Source organism: Mercenaria mercenaria, chromosome 19 (genome assembly GCF_021730395.1).
Source record: "Mercenaria mercenaria strain notata chromosome 19, MADL_Memer_1, whole genome shotgun sequence".
Classification (NCBI taxonomy): domain Eukaryota; kingdom Metazoa; phylum Mollusca; class Bivalvia; order Venerida; family Veneridae; genus Mercenaria; species Mercenaria mercenaria.
Window position 1 is genome coordinate 30090955 of NC_069379.1, and position 22646 is coordinate 30113600.

At 33.4% G+C, this 22646-nt stretch overlaps 1 protein-coding gene and 1 long non-coding RNA gene across 2 annotated transcripts in view; one reads left to right on the forward strand and one right to left on the reverse strand.

The window, feature by feature from the left end:
* LOC128551055 (uncharacterized) overlaps positions 1-14580 on the forward strand; it is a 44094-nt gene extending 29514 nt beyond the window's left edge. The window contains exon 2 of the long non-coding RNA XR_008368590.1: positions 10820-14580. This is a non-coding gene — a long non-coding RNA (uncharacterized LOC128551055). The remainder of the gene's footprint in view (positions 1-10819) is intronic.
* Positions 14581-18449: 3869 nt separating this feature from the next.
* On the reverse strand, positions 18450-21166 carry LOC128551054 (uncharacterized). Its single transcript, XM_053531362.1, has 2 exons — positions 20805-21166; positions 18450-19478 (listed from the first exon to the last, which is right to left on the reverse strand). Exons 1-2 carry the CDS (start codon positions 21127-21129, stop codon positions 19075-19077), a joined length of 729 nt encoding a protein of 242 aa, XP_053387337.1. The 5' UTR covers positions 21130-21166; the 3' UTR covers positions 18450-19074.
* Between the last annotated feature and the right edge of the window lie 1480 nt (positions 21167-22646).

Consider the following 22646-nt stretch of genomic DNA (forward strand, 5'->3'; position numbering starts at 1 on the left):
GAAATCGAAAAGGAATTTATGATATTAATCAAACCTGTGAGTGAATTACATAATGGCCCATGTTGTGCTGCTATAATTTCTAAAGTCAAATATGATATCTAAAACATATGACATATCGTTAAAAAATGCAAAAAATGTCTTATATTAGCGTGAATGGTCCGGGTCACTTTAAAAATCTTGGTTAATATCTCAAAAATAAGCAGCACAGTCTATACATTTTATTTCCCATCACTTCACCTAATTATAGGCCTATATGTTTTTACACTTTACCACTGTGAGAAGTGTTCTACATCAAATCTCATTGTAGAAACATTTCTATTCGCAAATGTTATGAAAGTTATGATTTCCGCATAGACACCCATTATGAATATTGGGCCTGAGTTACCACATTTTTCAAATCACGTGTAGAAATATCAAGGAGACCACACTGACCCGATTGTTTTATCTGGCTGAATTTTCTATGTATATTCTTTCTGAAGTTCTGAAAATCATAGTTTACAGCTAAATCTACTGTAGAAAAAAATTCTATCCAACGTGGGTGGCAGAACTACTAAACTAAATAGAAGAAAATCAACTCTATATAGTCTAGCGAAAAACAACGGTTGCGCGCGGACTGGTATAGAGAGCAATTATGACTTCAATGATGACTGTCATATTGCCGGGCATGAACGGTTTCGATACATACTCCTCAAGTATAGGGGCGAATATTCGGGCATCATAATATCTATTAATATATATCCAATGAGCGAATGTCAGATATGAAAACAATCAGTGCTTCTATGTTACTTGTAGCGTCTATTTACGCACTGTTCATCGTTCGCAGATGCGTTCAGATATTTAACCACTCGTCGGGCTTAACTCCATCTTTGTTCAATCCTACGGCATCTGAACCTCTGAACCGTGGTAAATCAAGACGATAATACAACTGAAGGGCCTTGGATTATTTGTTAAAATAAACTAGTGTAAAATACAGTTCTGACGTCAGGGCGTTCATTTAATATTCGACTTTACTGGTCCCTCGTAGATATTCTATGGCATAAACATGGTGTTAACAGAGAGATTCTAGTTGCTGTTATAAACATTCTAATATAATCAACGTCCGTGGTAAAGCGCAATAATTTATACGCCATAACGAATATAATTCAATGGAAATAACGTCAAACGTGAAAAATCACAGATATCCTGCGCATTTATTGAAATTAATTACGTTGAGGTACGAGTTTATATATTCATTCTGCAATTTCGTTTATTGCCTTATATGCCTTAAATTTTATAGACTCATGTGGCTCATTTCGTGTAATAACATCTTTAGAATTCCCTCCCCCCAATACGGGATCGGCTTCTGGCATATGTTGGCAAGTACACGTAAAAACATGCTTTCGTGGGGCTACACAGAAGAAGAATGTTGATGTTTGCAGCATAACAAATCTGCCCATGTGACAAAAATTCTTCCCTAGAGGGCGGCTTTCATTTGATTATTTTTATTCAATGTGTAATTAAGGGTGCTATCTAGTTATCATGAATACATGTTGTTAATACTAAATACATTACCAATCTATGTAACTAACTTGTGCAGTGATTTAAACTGAGAACGCCGAATCTAAGCAATGTCTTTGTTGTAGGTATGGTTCGAATATAGTGTTCCAAAAACCTATAAATATATATCGTATTAAAATTGCTTAATACTCTAAGAAATCATCATGGTTCCGGAACGCTACACGTTATGCACATGTGGCATTCTTTGTTCGATTTTCTAAAGTGAATCATCAACCCGATATGATCCTAACGACCAGATTCAATCTTAGTATATAAACTTCGCCCAAAAGGTCATTTTTTGAAAGTGAAAGGTATATTACTCCCAATAGAAATTTATAGATCTTTAAGCGTCTACGATTTGTTTTATTTATTTAGCAAGGCCTTTAAAAAGGATAAAAATTTCATAACACTTCCTCGCTTTTAGACAGCATTTCTATAATCAAATCGTCAGTGGAGAAGATAGTGCGGATGCGGGCTTCGCCCGAGGACCGATCTCACGACCACGCGATCTGTAGATTTGCTCCTTATCACTTTGGAAGCTAAGCAGGCTGGCTATCATTTTTTTGTGGTGTCATTAACTGCTTCAACAGGAAAATCATAGCAGAAAATAGTTCCTATTGGAACGCATTCCCATTGGAAAGCGCTCCCTTGGGAACAGTTTCCTACAGGAAGCAAAATTCCCATTGGGGAAACTTTTTGCCCAAGGGAACAGTTTCGCGTATCAGGAAAGGCATTCCCATGGCTGAACTGTCCCAAGCAACAATTTCCTAATGGATTCCCAAGGGAATTCTTTCCTCCACAGAATAAGCTTAAATTATCGTTTTTTTTCAAAAAAATAAAACTAGCCAGTGCTACTAAAAATATTTTTATAAAACAACCTATGATGTTTTTCTAAGTGTTTATATGTAAAATATAAAAATAAGGTTTCCCATGGGAATTATTCCGATGGAAAGATTCGCGCAAGATGTTCCCATGGAAACGACACGTCCCCATGGAAGGCAATTTTCCGCATGGGAAATGACCAGTTCCGCATAGTAATGCGCCTAATTTCACTCCCATTGGAAACAGATATTAAATAATGCAGATATTTATCAAAATAATAAGTCTTAGAATATGAAATAGTTGTTCGGGTGCTCTATATATTAGATAGGGGGTCTGGCTATCATTCAGTACCATTTAAAAAGTGCAAAGCTTTTGTAGAAGTTCGCTTGGCGTTTTTGGCCAATATTGTCCGTGGCAATTACAATTGGCGGCCATATTATATCTCTTTAGCGTACTTGCAGGTTTATGCCTTTAATTGTTTATGAAAATAATCACAGATTTGTAGCATGAACTAAATCAACGCTAATCGGTAGAATTTCATTAACCTCTTCATTTCATTCCATGAACATTTATTAATAACATGTGTTGTGTGTACACAGCACCCGGTCATCACGCGAATTGCCTTCCTGACTTGGTCACACAATGGCATCGGCCCCCGCCCACGGCCCCAGGGCGCACGCTCCCCTGCTGGGCACCGCGACTATCCTGTCCCTAAAGGGAAAAAAATGCTATATTCCTTCATTTTAAGTTTACAAACATCCATGAATATTTATTAACATGCAAAATTGTACCGTTACTCCACCCATTCATGCCCACCACCCCAATCATGCACCCCCGCCCCCCACCCACGCAACATTTTTTTTTTCTTTTTAGCTTTTTCCATCAATATCTATAATCAACATGGGAAGTTTTGTACCCTCACCCATGTGAAGTTTTGTACCCTCATCAATCTTAATTGATTGTGCTGTCTTAAGGACATCTGTTCTCTTAAGTTCAAATGTTCATGTAAAATAGCAACACTTGGTGCCGAACTCCTCAAAGACAATATTTCGTTCTCGTTACACTTCAAGCTCACATTTCAACTAACTCCATTTAACTCTAAAAGCTATGCATATAACAGTACCGTATTTTCCGGACAATAGGCCGCTGCACCGTATTGGCCGCAGCCGTATATTTTAACTATATCAGAAATAAAATTTAACGTATAGGCCGCTCCGGCATATTGGCTGCGGCCTATACACCACTATGCGGCGAACATGACCATGTCGTATAAAGACTGTCCTCGATAAATAGTCATTGAAATCGGTTTATTTACTGGTAATCACGCTTGTTAATCCGTCAAATGCAGTAAAATGCAGTAAACTGTTAAGTCCGAATGTAAGTTTCTTGAGCTGTTTTCAAAGGCCCTCTCGGCAATATTGTCCATTCTTTACATTTTACATGATTCGATCGGCTTTCAAACTGCAAATGAAAAATTAAAACCGTTGCATAAGCCGCATGAAAGGCCCATTTAGAAAAAATAAATTGACGTATAGGCCGCTTCGACGAATAGGCCACACCCCTGAAAATTTCACTTTTTTTAAACGTATAGGCCGCGGCCTATTGTCCAGAAAATACGGTAAACATATTCCATTAAAAAAATCATTAGTCAGGATTAACATAACATACACTTAAAACATTCATTTTCTGTTAATTAATTTGGACTAAATTAGATGTTTTTTGCTTCTTAGTAAGATCCTTAACTTTTCGCCCGATATATTTTTTAGCCATTACTCACCACAAACTCATTTGGCGAGGGATACCAGTTTATCGAACTTGCTTGTTGAATCTACCTGTAAGTTAGCAGTCACAAGTCTCAGGCAGCACCATGATTTAAACAGCCAGTCAGCAAACGTTACAAACTTGCATTTTGTTATTATTTCAAATTATCTAATCTTAAGCATCCACCTTCGCCAAAGCCAGACTCTGACGCACCCATTGATTGCTTCTGAATTAAGGTAGTTCTGCACGTTTGGATCGAATTTTTTCTAGAATTTAACTAAACTATGATTTTTCAAAACTTCACAATATACCTAGAAAATTCAGCAAATAAACATGATAGGGTCGTGTGCTTGATTTTTTTGCTAGACTGATTTGAAAAATTTGGACCTCACGCAATTCTTCAATAACAACTTTCATAACATTGTCTCAAAAAGAACAATTTCCTCAATGTAGATTTTAATAAAACTTCTCACAGTCGTAAATAAACATATGATCTATAATATAGTGAAATCAAATGTATAGGTCCGTGTGCCTATTTCTGAGATATATGGCCATGATTAAAGTGAACCGCTTATTTGAAGCTAATTTTAAGACATTATTTTGAATTATTAAACGTATTAGCCCGGCTTATAAATTCTAAAATATGGCCGAACCTTGCACATTTTAGTAGAGACTTAAGATAATACATTTCTTAAAGAACAATACCAGAATATAAATTCTGGATATGGAACACTCGAATCAGTCAACCATGACAGCCTGGGCAAACTGTTTTATCACGTCATCTTTAGAACTACTGAATTCGTAAAAATAATTTGATCATGTTCAGCAACGTTTAAAATTGTATCGCCCTTTTCGAAATTTCTAATAATCTGGTGACAAAACAATTGGGCTATGTAGAGCTTCTCAAAGTTATATTATTTTAAGAAATATCAAAGAAAGGTTACTTTTGGAATAATTTGCATGAACAGGGATAAATTATCTAAAACGACGTATCACATTTCTTAAACGTTACCTCCTGTTTTCAAACAATGACAAAATTTTTATAAAATAGTGTTATAGAAAAGAGAAAACATGTGTTCATAATTAGATTATATCGCTTTAGAATTCTTCCGACTATAAATGCCTTTTCGGGTCATTTTAAACTTGTCCACACATACGGGAGAGATGCCTCATATTTTGCTCATTCTAAATGTTGTATATTTCTTTCTTGTGGATACGAACTAAACCTCGTATTTATGTAATAATCAATTCATACGTAGATCTTAATTTGAATTAAATACTTTTCTATACTTTTGCAGCGATATATTACTTGATATAACATAATGAAGAACAATGTAGAGTGGTTAATTTCATAACTATTTCGCAATAGAGACAGGCTAAGGGATGGCATATAAAATACTAAGAAAAGCAGACCCTTCCTAATGGTTAAAAAGCAAGAAACGTATATAAAACTGAAAGAAGAAATATTCCCTTAAAGAATATTTGTAGGGATAGGTCAGAGAGATTTTATTTATACCGCGATGTTGCATACAGCTGCAAACTGTATGACAACATGCACGTACCAAATCTCCTAGCCTCATCCTTAGACTTTTTCAAATACCTTTTAAATTACTACATGCACATATTTCAACTCATTTAGAAAAGTATATTGTTAGTAAAATTTCAAAATTACAGCTAACTGAAACATGCAATATCAAATACTTTTATTCGCATCAATGCCTCAATTTTGCAACCCATTTAGAAGCGGCTCAATAAAGAACTTAATATATTTAAGTATCTAGCTCATATTTTATTGTTAATTGTAGTCATTTTAAACATTTGTTTAGAATTCCATTTTTAAAAGTGGCACGCGAGATAATGTTTTGACACGAACTAATGCAAGTTGATCCCGATAAGGTAAAATATCCGGAAAGAAGGTATGTTGTGTGTGTGTGGGGGGGGGGGGGGGGGGGGGGGGGGGGGGGGGGGGGGGGGGGGGGGGGAAGGGTAAGAGAGGGGGGTTCTCATCCGAATATACTTTTGAACGGATGAATAAAACTGAACATTTGCGCATGTTTGAAACAATTTCCTTACTAAATTTCATTTTTGGGTTGTTTTTACCTGTCAGAGATACATTAGTCTATTATATAAATTAATGAGAAAAAATGTATGATTGCCTTATAGTGTGGCGACTTTGATCTAACATATTTATATCAAACTGCATTTCAACAGTGAGATGATATACTGTGCTAGTCTGTCGTATGACTGTAGACAAAATATTTATAAATGTACTTTAACATATGTTTCTAAGTCAACAAAGTACATTACCATTTGGACAGACTACCTCATTAGTATATGTTAAAATTGCTTCTGCATTATAAACGATAAACCTATGTATCATTACTATGACTTTACGTAAAGGTGGACCAACTGCGGTATGGTAAATGTGTACGCTACCGGATGTGACCAATGGGAAAACTGCATTGTGACACCGCATTAATACATTTGCTGTAGGGTTCCAGAGAAGTATAACTCCCAAAATATGTAAAATTAGACTGAATATTTCAAGTAGTAGTTATAAGATACACATCACCAACGTGGTTTACAAATTTATATTTTTGTATGAAATACATGATTTTTATTTGTGTGAAGACTACCGCCTCCTGTAAGCTAAACACGTCCATATGTTTCATACCCAAATGTGAACCACTAGACCACAGTCTATTTCTTAATGAAAGGGAGTGTAAGATGAACATAAGCATTTTTACACAACTTAATACTCTTAAACGATTGCATTTGATGAAATGAAATGAAATAAATAGTTCTACAGAAGTTAACTGGCTTTCCAAAACGGGGCTACAAATATCAGAACATTTGGATATACGATTGCTTACAGACGTCACGTCGTCATTCTTTTGTGATTACGCTAGACATTAGTCATAAGACACTTTCATAATGATGCATGCTAGTATAAATATATGCTGTAAGTTGAAAAGTTTATCTATAAAAACAGTTAAAGTAATGCATAACTGAATCAGTGTAAACAATGTTAAAGAAAGACATATAAAAAATGTGCTTATATGATATAAATAGCAAATTAGCAGTTTCCATTTTGGTATGTACTACATTGATGCGTTCGAAATACACACCCCTTAACATTTAAAACACGAATATATTTAGCTGATTTTTATTTTACACTATGGCCATAGACCTTTAGGATGATAGGTCAATAACAACTCTGTAAGACTTTTTCATGCTTTGTGTGAATAAATTATGTTTTAATGTCAATTTTCTTTCAATCTAAAACATTCATTTGTCAGATATAAATACAGTTTGGTTAGCGTAAGAAATAAATCGCGATTTAGTACTGTTCATTTGAGTATATCTTTAATTACGTTAGTTTGCAAAAATATACAGAATGATACACACATCATGCCGTTACAAAGAGTAAAACAGCTTTGTTAGATTTATAGAAACATTTCACTTAAAATATCACACCCATGTCTTTATATAAATCACGCTCTTAAAAATATCGCATTTTAATTAGATATATCAAAAACATTTTGGTTCAATTCCTGCGCATCTGAGCTCTGAACTGTGACAAATCAGGTGAAAAACGACTCGACGGCCTTCTTTATTTTTATTCTTACATGGTCATTGAAAGTTCATGATAAAATTTTGCTGGGCTTCATTTATCCAAGTAGTAATAAACCGGACATCATGTCACCATTTGATGTCAAAATGGACTTCATAATGCTGCCTTACCGGTCCGCGCGTCAACCGTTGTTTATCGCAGATTCTAACACAACCGAATTCATTTTCCTAGCTGATTATTGTGTATTTTTATATATCAATACATTTTCCTGACGTCACAATTATTACGTCAGTCGCACAGGAAAAGAAATCAACACAAAATAGAAAATAGGCAAATACTAGCATTTGATGGATGTCGTCAAGGATGTACTCTAAATTCCTTCGTAACGTGTTAGAATCGAAATAACATATCAAATTTAGTGATTTGCTCTTCATTGTTTGTCATCTGATGCGTATTTTTATATCACTCGAGCTGCGCCCACGTGATATTAATTCTTATTTCTTAAATATACAGAGATTTACTACTTTCTTCTTTGTTTAACTGCAACCAAATCCAGATATGTCAGAATGTGCAATTTATTTAAGAAATAATAAGTTCCCAAAAGTGGTTTATCGTAGAATAACCCGAGTTTTAAGTTCTTATGCGTAAGAATATATCACGAAGGCCGTAGGCCTGAGTGATATATTGTTTCGCATAAGAACGAAAAACACGGGTTATTCTACGATAAACCACACTTGGGAACTTATTATTTCTATTCCAACACGACATACTAGTATTCGTATGAATTATTCCACTCCATTATTCTTTATGAGACCACGAACCTTTTAATCTAAATACATTAGTGCCTGGATACTTGTAAGTAACCAATATTATAACACATAAATCACAGTAATGCGACAAATATGCACTATCTATTTCCATTTACCGATTACCTCCCTTTTAATTGCGTTAACTGGTTTTTTTCCTAGGAAAATGATATATTCGATCGCGGATAATGTCACAAAAGTGTAATAAGTGTTGTTTTAAGGGTTTTGTATTGAAAAATGAGTATTATATTACAAACATTTTACGGTAATTTTGATAAAAAGGAAGGACCAGTAGCTGTTTATAAACCACAATGAATATTTTTGTCTTTTTCTGAAATATATTATTTATTTACATTATTTCAATTTTGCATTCCTACAAAGATAAATTAAATAACAATCTGTCAGGATTCATTAAAAAATATAACTACTAAGAGCATTTTTATCAAAATAACGGAAGTCGTTGCGCATGAATAAACTTTAGAGTAATCCTGCTTTTGATACTATAAATTGAAAGATATTAGCACAAAACACTTAAATCCCAAAAATATTAAAGTTTTATTAACAATTGAGCAAAATATGACGATTTAAAAAGAAATTTGCTGAAAATATCCTTTATATGAGTTGTCTGCCCCTGACAAGAGAAGGTGCGAAAAGTCAGTGTTCCATATCCAGATTTCTATTTGACATAACCTTCAATCATTTTATGTTCATGGCTTGTCTCTACTAAAAAGTGCAAGATCGAATGACTTATAAGCCGGGCTATATCAGATGTTTTAATATCATATTTTAACTTTAGAAAGATAGAGACTGTTACGATTTAATAAATTTATTCACAGATTGCCTTTAATTCATAAACTGATTTTCATTTCCGTACGCCGAATCCAGGCTTTATTCTACGTTCCCGGATAAATGACGTTACGCCATCACTTCCGGTTTATCAAACGTGCAGAACTACATTAAAGACAAATATATATTTTTTTTATTCAAACACACCGAAGTTGCGGAGAAACCACTTTTTCCTTTATTATACACATGAATAATATACGCAAACTATACAGAAAAGGAGTAATCACTGATCATGGTAATATTGTGGCATGCTTTTTACAAAGAAAAAGCTAGAAGCAAGCACGATTATAGTCTTGAATTTCTGAGAAATGTGTCTAGTCCTTTGTAAACGTTAATATTGTTTGCAAAGGGAAAGCTAGTAGTTATCCAAACTCCTACGCAGTGACCTCCTTTGCCGCTTCGCTCATTGATCACTGCCACAACAACATTCACGTGACCATAGTTAATCACGTGATGTCAGATCGGTTAAAAAATAACTTTTATATTAATATGTCATTACGATATACCAAACTTTTGACAATAACATATCTTGGCAAGCAGGAAAATATTCAAAAGCCTCCATCTGTTTCGGCTTGGGTCAAATGATAGTGAACGGCGACAAAAATTAACGTCCACATACTCGTTTGTTTACTTTCAGTTTCGTTTCAGGATACTTACCGGTCGTGTAAATAAATATCTATTTTAATTCAGAATCATCATTTTTTCATTATGGAACATTCACTTGTGCTAAAAGAAGTGTAAACTTCGAAAACATTGGGAAAAATAACTAAATAATCATATAACTAAAAGAAGTCCACTTAGATGAATTTTAGCTAAAAAACATTGTGTTGGCAGTGATCAATGAGAGAAGCGGCAAGGGAGATCACTGCGTAGGAGTTTGGTAGTTAGCACGAATTTCTTAGGCATGTGTATAAACGTTACAGCTATACATTTTGTATTCCAGATAAAATTTTATTTACAGGACAAGATAACTCAGACCTCCGTTTTAATACTAGAAATGTCAATAGATAACCATGTAGCTTGCATGATCATGCTACTCTAACCTTTTCAGCGTATTTCTTCAAACTTGTACTTTCTACATAATTATATATTAATGTTGAACTAAGCCTAGAAAAACCTCATACATCCAGGTACAAGTATCGAGCTAACTATCTTTGAAAAATCGATATAATAATCATATGATCGCAACAATATTTCCTGGAAACTTTCGACTGTACGGAAAATCTTTCAGAAAAATTCGCTTTATCAAAATAATATTTTAATTGTTGCGATGGGTACCTAGCTATCTTGTTTCGTTCAGTGGTGGTTTCTTATCTAACGGGAAAGATATGCAAACATGCTTTTTTTCACCGATAAAAGCATAAAGATCGACTAACAATATATATTAAAACTAAAACAAAACTGTAGTCTTTATATAATATAAATTAATTTAATGACCATGTTAATTCTGTATATATAATATTTTGTATTTTAGAAAACATTGCCTTTCATGCACATACAACATTCAGTGGCAGTTATCCCGAAGGAAAGGTTGTCAAATTTCCGAACGTTCTACTTAATGACGGAAATGGATACAAGCCAGGCTCTGGCATTTTTACTGCACCCGTGTCCGGCGTCTACCAGTTCACAGCACATGCTTGCAATTCAGCAGGAAAAGACATGGTTATTGCCATCATGAAAGGAACACAACAAATTGCAGTCAGCACGGGCTTCGGAGATCGCTCCATCTGTAATTCTGTCACCGCTATTGCAAAAGTTCGAAAGTATGAATATGTATATATTGTGTCTGCCTGGCACGATAGTCACATGTTCTCGAATGACCACCGTTGGCCGTCGTTTATGGGGTTTCTTTTATATAAAATATAGATCAACTTGTTCGACACAGGCAGTTTGGACTTGACGCAGCAAGGTTTTTTACATATACATACATTGATAATCTTTTAAGAAAAATCTGGTAAATAATGATAATGAAACAGATACTTTACCAAGAAAACATGTAATAGTCGCTTTTATTTCTCATTTCTGAAGGATATTATGTTGCAAAGTCTTATTTATCATTTTTCAGAGGTCAAGTTTGGTAGCTGTCGATTTTCAAACGATATATCCCGATTATTGGCTTTGTGTTTTACACTGTAGCAAGTAGATTGTCTTTGTATATTCAAATAAATATCGTGCGAGCATGACTAGTTCTGTAAAAGATTAAGTGTACACATTTCCTTTGACTAGATGACAGCCCGACCATGTTTTAAAGTCAGTAACGAGTTTTCGTACCAGCCAGATAATCTGGATTATTGTCTTTTGACGTCGGCAGATTGTGTCATTTGCTCACAAATAGAGACAAATCATTTCAAAAAGACATGGACATTCTTCATTATGCATTGAATGGGAAATGAGACGTCAAATTTCTCTTATTTCTTCAGTTTATTATCTTTCAAGAAGAATATTATACGCAAGACACCTATATCCGGGATATTGATTACATGTATTTAACCAGTATCAATGTTTCCCCTAGTTCAGATGAGTTATTAAGCTATCTTAAATACAATTATGAAGGTCTTTTGTACTTGATATAGTTTCCAAACTGTACTTGATTAAAATAAGTTTCTGAAACAACATAAAACATAAGATACCCGTAACTTCCACACCACTCATTTAATCAGATTTAGCAAAATCCCTTCTTAAAATTGACACTCACTCAGTTCACCAAAATGAGTGGTATTCAAACAATTCTGTGTTAGTCAAATTTCCTGTAATTTAGGATCATGTAGAACATTGCTTGTTTTCTGTAATAGAATTCCAGCTGGTGCAAAGGAGCTGAAAGGTGTTGCACAATTCATTGCCTCTCATGAACCGACTCAAATAAACCGAGCCATGTATTATGTTGCCTCGTTGCTTCACAGTGTTGAAAGCTTCGAAAGGATCTTTTCGCAAGTTTCATTTTATGTACAGTTTTGGAGAAGTAGTAACAAAAATAAATAAGAGTTAGATATTCTTGAACTGCCAAAATGCACGTAACATGAGTTTATACAAGAAATGTCTCGAAAATAAGATTTAACGCAACAATTAATTTAATTTCCAACGAATACTTATACTTTAAAAGATTTTGTTTGCCTACGTTTCAAGACGTTTTAAAGTCAATTTGACCAAGAGATCAGGAAAACACTACCAAATAGCCAGTGTTAAAATGAATTCTAAGGTCTGCTCTTATTCAGTTTTAAAATCCACTGTTTGATACAATGTAACGTATTTACAACATTAATTTTCTTCATTATAATAAGAACTTTAATGGCTGCTATAACCTTCAAATCCATATCGTTTAAATGAAAAGAGTAAAAACATAAACAGCTTTGGAAAACAGAATAATTATATTCTCTCATTGTTCTGCATATAAAGCAATGTTTTTAAAAAGTCTAGTGTACTAGCTAGTCTCATTACATGTCTCGTTACGAAATGATTACATGAGTACAACTCTGTGTATCAAGTTTTACACTTTATGTCTGGTGGGTTACTATCAACAAAGGCTTACTTTATCACTTTTAAAAATGCTTTATCATCATTTCTTTCTTTTTAACCAAATCACTGTCAATTTTTGGGAAAATAGCATATCTAATATTACTTAAAATGATTTAAAAATGTATAAAATAAGTTCTATTTTCTCAACAAACAAACGTTGGAGGCCTGTAAAATCATGCGTAGTGTTAATGTGAAACAGCAATTGTCGTACCTGATGAGACTATCGATATCCTCGACATTATATGTTTAGTTGGGCTGCGTCTTTCTGATTACTATCTATCTTCAGCGTAGTAAATTAAAACAATCCAACACATTGTCACTAAATTGTTTATTGTACAATAGAGAAAATCATCAAGGCATATAGGTCATACTGAAAACTTTGAAAGAGAAATACGTATCATTTGCTTTCAATACATTTGTTTCCATTTGACAGCTTCCGTAGTCTTTGAAGTTAGCATTTACTGTAATTAAAATGTGTAAGTTGTTTCTGTATTGTTTAGTTTTATGTATCCTTTAGTAGGTCAAATTATTTTATTATAGGCAGTAGATCACAAAACAATCAAAGATGCTGTATATCTAGTTAAGTCTGTATCTGCCAATCTTTTCGACAATGAGTTTTATCTTTGTGTATAATGTTTTCGTATTGATAATTTCTAAAGATGGAAGATACTTATATCATTTTTTTCAAATACAAACTTTTAAAAATGAAATTAAACAATGTCATATTAAAATAACCAGTCATACACCTACGTTTAAAATACATTTGTGAGGGGAATTGTTAAAACAGGATTTAAAAGATATGAACCATCAAAATGGTGATCAAACAAACGTTAATCGAAGTTTAAATACTTTTGATAACAATTGTAAAAATTAAATAAAGACATTTATATCTTCTTCTTGCAGGGAGTAGTTGACAAGCGGACATACAGATATTTACCACTTTCCATATTTGATGGCTTTACTCAATTCTGTGTTTATGCACTATATGAATAAATCTCACTTTGTGATAAATATAAAAGATATTTATTCGAATATAATTTAGAATTTATGGTACAATATACTGAATATATGTTAATACGAATACGACCATATGCTAAAAATACACTATGAAGGTTTGTGAAATAAGTCATACAAAGTTCTGCTTTGTCATTATTTATTGATTATTAAAGATATCGATGTATCATATCTTCTTATCATCGTAGCATCAGCAATAACTTACATACATGTTTATGTCAAAATTTGTTACTTTAAAGATTTGATACAGTTACTGTAACGGTCTTATATATTCTAGTCCGTTGGGTAAACAAAAACATACACTTGGTCGAAAACTGGTAAAAAAATGTAAAAAAAGACCGTTACTCACTGAAAAATTAATGAAGCCATATTTTGGAAGATATATACATAGTTACGTTTTGCCTTGTATCAGTCTTTTCAATTTTATATTCTATTATTCCTGATACATACACACGTATTTTCATTCAATATAATAACGCCCTAACGGCTATTTCTTTTAAAGCTGTTACCGATTTTCATGAAAATCATAACATTTAGCTTCCAACTTGCTGTTGTATACTCTTCGTGTTTGTGTCATCTTTTATGTAATAAGGATTTAGTATATACGCAATTTTATGTTAATGTATAAACTGGAAAGTTTAATCTATATTTTTTTATTCGTCTCGGCATTTTATAAATGTAATATTTAGTCCTTAATAAAACTTTTGATTTGAAAAAAAAAGTTAATATTTCGAATCTGTGTGTTATGCTTCTGGCTTGTGTTTTCCGTATGCATTACTGTAAAAACAGCACTATGCTTCTAAGTGTACAGACTCGTCTCAAAATTGAACTACAAAGCGATATGACTTGCATTTTTTCGCAAACCTCTGAGTCGCTCAAATTATGATCATATTGAAGGACATATATTATCTTTGCAAAAGAAACATGTTTTTTGCTCTACGGTTTCCTTCCAATGACAAAGTGGTAGATCATTTAGACTTTATGAATAATATGTCATATAAAGACAGTGTCTAAAACCCTAATTAATTAAAAATTTCAAAGCAAAAAGATGACATAAATTACATACCCCATCGGTGTATTTTAATAATTAACGTATAAAAATGTTTTCCATATAAAAAAAAAAACTATCTTATCAACAAATAACCAATGGATCTTTTGTCTAATAGCTGAATAAATAGCATAAATCTCAATTCTCTCTAAACAAAACCGTACGGCTGATAACTAATCATGCGGCAGGCCCGGATCCAGGGCCGGGCTAAGGGGTTCAGTGCCCCCAAAATTTGACCCTAGAAGTGACCTTTACTCATCAAAGTTGCACCAAACTATTTTGGCAAAGAAATCATGTTTTCTTAAAACTAAGACCCAAATATCCATGAGATGCCACCATTGCATACCTGTGTTTCAAAATTGTACAAGGGGGAGGGCCCCCTGATCCCCTTAAGATGATGGGTAACTTATCCCATACATCAAAATTAAGACCCAAAATGCAATAGATACAAAAATTTCTCACAAAAGAAAACCTGACCTCCCTAACACGAGCGGAGGGATCTTTCCCGTTCCTACCCCTCTCGGTGCTTATGCGCCTTTTTCATATTAGAATATTAATTGAATTTGGACAGGTAAAAGTTTTAGAAGTACTGAAAATTCAGACCCCTCAGAAAGTGCATCAGCTCCAGTATCACAGTATTTAGACCAAAATGCACCCGAGGTCAATATTTTATACCTGGTTTTAAAACATTTCTATAGCATAATCTACCTGGACCCAACCCTTTACACGAACGGAGTGAATCTTCCAATACATAGCCCCTCTGGGCGCTATGCGTCTTACTGGTGACGCCTTCGTTCTAAACTGGTGCCACTCTCTCCCAACCCTACCCCAATCAAATATTTCTGGACCTGGGCCTGTTCGATGTGTATATGCTTGACAGTTAAAACATTGGATAACCTTAACATTGTATATTTACTTGGATTGCTTGTTCTTATGCTTGAATACTATTTCTTCACCTCGGTATTTTGAAACAGTCCAAAGTAGTAATTGTTTATAAAACACTTTGTCACATAATTGTTCATTGAACAAAAGAAAACATATTTTTAGATAAAAATAACAGAAACCTGGTTGTTAAATTTTACATCCGACCCTTTTATTTACCAATCGCCACCCCACCCTCATTTTACTGTATTTTGCATATATTTATAATGTACTAATTGTTGGATTTTTGAAGCAATCTATCTGCAATATTGTTCCGTTAAGCTTCTTTTTATTGTTAGCCTACTTTGCAATGCATAGCTCTATGTCTGTATTTTGGGTGCTCTGTGCTTCCGGAAAATCTACCCTTACATTTTACCATTACTAAATTGCATTTGTTTTCATTTTTCAGCCTAATACATTTTTAACGTTTAACATTTAGTATATTTGGTTAATTGAAAGCTCAATTTAAAAATCCTAAATTGAGTGTTTTAAACGTTCCTTTAGATTAAGTCGCAATCTGCTGCAAGATCATAAAAACAATACTAAGTGTTTTATATGTAGCTCTGGTTAGCTTCATCTTTTTGACAACGAGTTCTTTGTTGCATATGAACTTTTTATAATATTTTAAGAGATGATTTGGAAAGAAAAAAACACGAGAACAAGAAACACAAACAGGTCAAAATAAATATGAAGTATAAGGGAAGTTACGCAGTTAGTTCTTTACTTGTACGACACATTATTTGTGCTAGATGGGAGTTACCAAGAAGTAAAAATAATGACATTATTCTGAACAAAATGTAAATACTAAAACTCATGATATTGACATTATTATGACATTGCTATTTATCATATCAAAAATTAGACTTCTAAATAAAATTGACTTGGTTTGTGACCAGGAAATCAACAGTATACTACCTACTTTATTATATATTATTATTATTTAAAAATATCGGTTAAAAGTGCTAGTAAAAGTTTGTTTTACAGACAGTTTTCAATAGTGTCTAGGGTTACTCGTAGAAAATTCTTAATTGGAAAGTAAGTGTTTTGATTTTTTTTATACTTTTTACGTTATTTCTTAGCTTTTTTGTATCTGGTCAAATCCGAACTTTTTGCCGAAGCTGCGTGCCGTACCCTTTCGGCGGTCGGGCTCTCTCAAGGTTTCGCGCATTAAAGATTGTACCACAGTTCATAGTCCGGGCGAATAGTAACACTATTTGAGGAAACACATCATTCAAGGAGTCTTTTAATAGTTCATGAAAACGATTAGCTCATCATCTACCAATCAAGAATATACAAATGACCAGTTTTGCGCTAATATTAAATTATTTAGTGCTTTGTGATAGCAGCTATAATTGTAGTTCAACACTTAACGTTTGAATCATGAAAATATTGCACAGTTACTTTTGAGGTATGCAAACAGTGATCACTTATTTCATGGGATGTATAAAATCCGATCAATTACTATCGGATGAAATGTGCTTTAATTATTCGTCACACGGGTTGATTCATTTATTAAGTTGTTTGAAGCTAGGATATCTTCGATTTTTTTTTTCATTTTACATTCAGTTAGTCTTTATTAATATCGCCAAGGAAGGTGATATATCTGGTTTTTCAAAAGATATTGCTAGTCTACCCCAAATTCAACCTTAAGATTCAGTGCTCGGGATATTGTACACATAAGGAAAAAATTGTTTTAATGTATGCCAGGATTTAAATTTGATATATTAATGTACAAAGAAATAGCAGAAACTTCACCAAGGGTAATGTGTCTACAGCATATAAGTCTAACGAGACAGCACTATAAAGCCGGATATTGTGGACACAGCTACAACAGAATACTGTGAGTTTTGTTGAAAAAAAAACAACACTATACCCAAACACATAGAGACGGACTAAAGACTGTTAGCCTCCGGGTCTTGAAGAAGGGTAGAGATGGAATCAATAACGCCTGCCTACTCATAGACAATTCCCCATACATATGTCTGTTACAACGTGTGCACGTGCAATTTGTAGCAAACCATGAAAATTGCTGGAAATATCGATTGCAATTTTCCTTTGGTTATGGCGGCAGAAGAAGTAAAATATATAGAATAAAACTGTTTATCCTACAAATGTTCTTTCATTCTGATCCGAAGTAGCTGGTGTTCAGTTAAACAAATAAGTATATGTTTCATCAAAACAAGAAAAACTTTAAAAAGTAAGACTGTTAGAATAAGACAGTGTCTCGTTGTGTAAAGACAACAACACAACAAACATTTGTTTAATAGTTTACGCAATGGTAAGTTCACAGAAAGCAAAATTCTTAAAATATTTCAATGGAAAATAAAGTCCACAAGCATGCGATGTTCATTATTCAATTTTGCAGTTAGTCTGAACAAAAATAAATATTAACAGCATGTGTCAAAGTTTTTGAAAGATAAAAAAGCACTTTACGTTTTCAAAGAGTTTCTTTAAATATTCATTTAAGAAATGTTTCCTTTTTTATACTAGTAATTGCAGCAATCTTGCTAAACGTTTATTTTTGAATTTCTGTAGAAGCATATAGCGAATGTTAATATATCCATTTACAGACAACATTAGTAAAGGGTAATTATAATATCAACTACACTTTGTTTACGAGAAGTTTATTCATGAATTGCTAATAGCAACGCTGAATTAATAAATGAAAGAGCTATGACGTACACCACACAAACTGTCACAGGTTTAGCCGTCCAATTGCTCTACGGAAACTATATCGTGTTAGTCTTTATAAAAGACATGCAATCAATTCTATGGATGAAATAAAATGAAAATGTAAATGTTTAAGCAGTTAGTAGTATAACTGTTTTCGCCAACTGAAATATGCACTACGTCATACATTAGACCTTTACAACAAAACAAGATATATTCTCTTTACGAACTTTCTTTCTGAACATACATTTCAATATCTTGACTGAGATGTTATTCTATATATCAGATGTCTACGGTATTGAAACATTTTGTATTTTTTGTTTTCTAATAAATGCTCACATCGCAATTAAAAGGTTCTCTCAACATCTAGAATTCATACGAATATCTAAACTCGAACACAAATGCGTCAAAACATTAAGTTTAATCAAGATATAAAAACTAAACTAAGTAAAATACTGTTCACTTTTCCAATGGTATATATATCTAGGAAAGCTTGAAATGTTAGAATTGTCAATTAAGCACAAAAGTTAAAGTTTTACCAATGTGATTTGATTTTCAGTTATTCACAAGCACACCAGTGAAGGAAGGCCATCTGTATAAGGTATCTGCGTACATCTCGCTAAGTGCATACGAACACTGAATAACACTTTTTCGCCAGTTTTCATTATAACCGGGGCGCTTACAGAGCTACAACTATGTTTAAGGTCTTCATACTCAGTTGTAAGCGCAATTTTCTTGCCTTCATGGACGATTGAGACAACCATGTATTTTGCATTTTGATGGCAGATGTGTGCGCCGAAATAGTATAAGCCAGCAGTAGGTGCTGTGAAGTCTCCGGTGATATTGTCATATCCGTCGCCTGCGTTTAGAAGAACATGAGGAAATATAATCTTCTGATTGTCATTGTAACTTCCGCCGGATGTTGTATATGCGTTGAATGCAACCTTTTGCTTGCCGCCTAGTGTTCCTTAGGAAGAAAATTTTCAGATGTATGTTTTAACAAAAATAAAATATGCAAAGAAAAATTACGAAATACTAATAAAGGCTGAAAATATGTGCGTACATATGTATTGTGTAGTACCAGTATTATGTGATACATGAATAACAAATGGACAATATCAATATTAAAAAGTACAATACAGAATATTCATTATAGATTTTAAGGTATTCTGCCCGTCTTTTAAGCTAAATTGAAACTGTTTTATTTGATTAAACGCCTATTTTTACGTAAAAGATATTCAATGGCGTTTTACAAATACATAAAAACTACGTCTAAAAATTAAGAATTTTTAAATGACATATGAAATAAGTGAGCATAAATATCATTGTGAATAAACTAATAATAAAAATAGTATTTAGTAAGCATTAAACAAAAGATCAGGTATCAGATAAAATTAATGTAATGTTAGAATATAAGATACAGTAAGATAGCTGTTTTGTTAGTTAGTAAGTAAAAGTGAGTTATAATGGCATGTCCATAAGTTATTACAAACAACTGCAGTTTTGTTTTTGTGATAAAAGTGCTCATACTCGAAATTCAATGTATTTACACAGTAAAATCATCCAATTCATGTTACTACAATATCTTTAAAATCACAGTCACAGTCTCTAAAAGAGTGCAAAGTAATTTCCAAAATAATGAGTTTTCAACTTCTTTTTGAAAACATCTAATGTGTCTGAGTTATTTCGAGAAGAATTCATTCCAGAGTTTAGGTCCAACAGTACCAAAACCTCAATAAACGTTTAGCACTTGTAGAAAGGAACAACGAAACACCCAGTAACGGAATTTGAAGAACGCAAGTTCCTTGTCTGTGTTTGTTTTATGAGAAATGCTGAAAGATATTCTGAAGAATTTCCAACTGAACAATTATATATTTCGGTGAGCATTTTGAATGTGATTCTGGCTTTCATGGGTAGCCAGTGAAGATCATAGAGTGCTTGCTTGGAACTGTCATATTTTCTTCGATTTAGGACAAGTATTGCAACGACCCTATTTCATTTATTTGCCAAAATTTCCAAGTATATTTAGAAGTTTGAAAAAAAAACAGTGTTTGTCCGAATTCTTCATTGTACTAAATTTTATCCGAACGTACAGAACCGCCTTAAGTACCGATAAGGAGGCTTATAAAAATTCAACTTAATAACATCTTCTGAGATAATCCATGATTAAAAATTCGGGGCAATTGAGTAGCAAATAATTCATCTTTTACACATTCAAACTGTCAATTCAAGAGCACATATACGATGAAAACGTTGAAAAAAAATCAATAACAGATCAAATACATATTCTTACCAACTAACTCCTCCAGACCACTAGTCGTGTTTGCTAGTTCATTACGTATCTCGTTGTAGTCCTCAAACATCCTCTGTAACTTTTCGTTTTGGGCAGAAAACGATTCTTGCATTTCTTCTCTACGATGCTCCAAGATAGACATGACATTCTCTTCGAATATTTTTCTTTCTTTGTCCCATTTCTTCATTCTAGCTTCCATTCTAACCATTGTCTCTAACATTTCCTTGTCATATTTCAATTTTGAGAACACTGACTCATCTTCAAGAGCGTCCGAGAAACAACAAACGAATAGCAATATAAAATATGAAATGTAGAAAACAGCCATTGTTCATCACATAGACTGTAGAATAGAAAACAGTAAATGAAAAGTATCGGAGAGCAGCTGTAGTTATATACTTTTAAACAGGATGTAAATACTTATGAAAATATGTAGTAAACCGCTCCTTTAGCTTGAATCATGACTTTTTTCTTTGAAACATTTTTTTTTTTGCTTTGTTTTGGGTATAACGCCGTTTTTCAACAGTACTTCAGTCATGTAACGGCGGGCAGTTAACCTTACCTGTGTTTCTGGATTTTGTACCAGTAACAAACCTGTTCTCCGCAAGTTACTGCCAACTTCTCCACATGAATTATCAGAGGTGGAGGACGAATGATTTCAGAAACAATGTCTTTCACCAAATCGTCACGGAGAACATACGCCCCGCCCGAAGATCGAACTTGCGACCCCACGATCCGTAGACCAACGCTCTCCCTACTGAGCTAAGCAGGCGGGCTGCTTGAAACATGTTGACCGAGAAGTTTTACTTCATAACAAGAATTTTAGAGCATTGTAATTGTAACTGTTCAATTTCTACCATTTTATACAGCCTTTCAATAATGAAGTAAAACTATTCAATATTTTGTGCTATATTGTGAATTGAGGAATAATGTTGCACACAAGAATTCATTTAAAAATAGTAAATACAGAGCAGCATTGTACAAAGTCAGCTACCGGAAAAATGAAATATGCTCGGTATACGTGGGCAAATGCTCTGCCACAATGTTGCAATAAACAGATCGGTCTTAAAACACAGTTCTCTTTATATTAACCTTCACGCTAATAGTTGATATTGAAGTATATTGATGTATGAACTATATATACCACTAAATTAAGAAAATGCTCTGTAATTTGAGTTTCTTGGTTGTTTTATAGTTATAACTGACGAGATTTGAACGAATTGTTTTAAACGTTTTGTGTGTCCATTGGACATTGCGTTTATTTCACCATGAATAGATAACTGTACTTTAATTTCAGAACACGCTTGGCACATGAAAGCATAATACTTTGTCTTTTGAAGATTAATAATTCATATCGGAGTAGCAAAATTTGGTAATACACTAAAGAGCATAAAGCTTTGCCTTTTGAACACTTTAAACTGTTTTCATTTGTTGGAACATTGGAAGTGTTTCAAGATATTCCTACCTCTTTAACAATTACTGCAATTAACATACTTCGAGCCAGATAAGACTATAGAGAAAAAGCGAATACAAGCTTTAATCAATCATAGTGATTTATTCAATTAACTTTACAGAATGCAATTTTAAACTAAGTTGAATCAATTCCTGAAAAAAAAATATACACTATCAAGGCTCTGATCTAGATTTTGAAGTTTTGATAAACTTCTATAAAGATTAACCCCCACCCCCCACCAAGTATGCACTATATATCTATAATATTGTCGCAATACTTCTAGCAATTTGATGAAATAAAACCGTCTTAACTAAATCAATATGCTTGTGAAAATCCACTTGTAATTTGAGTGTAGCTGAATAAATTTGTGTTGGGTTTAACGTTGTATTGAT

Bases quoted from the DNA above. Each gene is read 5' to 3' on its own strand.
- LOC128551054 (XM_053531362.1), bottom strand. From the start codon at position 21,129: ATGGCTGTTTTCTACATTTCATATTTTATATTGCTATTCGTTTGTTGT. The intron at 19,479-20,804 runs GTAAGAATATGT...TTTCTTCCTAAG, and splicing joins TGGTCTGGAGGAGTTAGTTG to GAACACTAGGCGGCAAGCAA.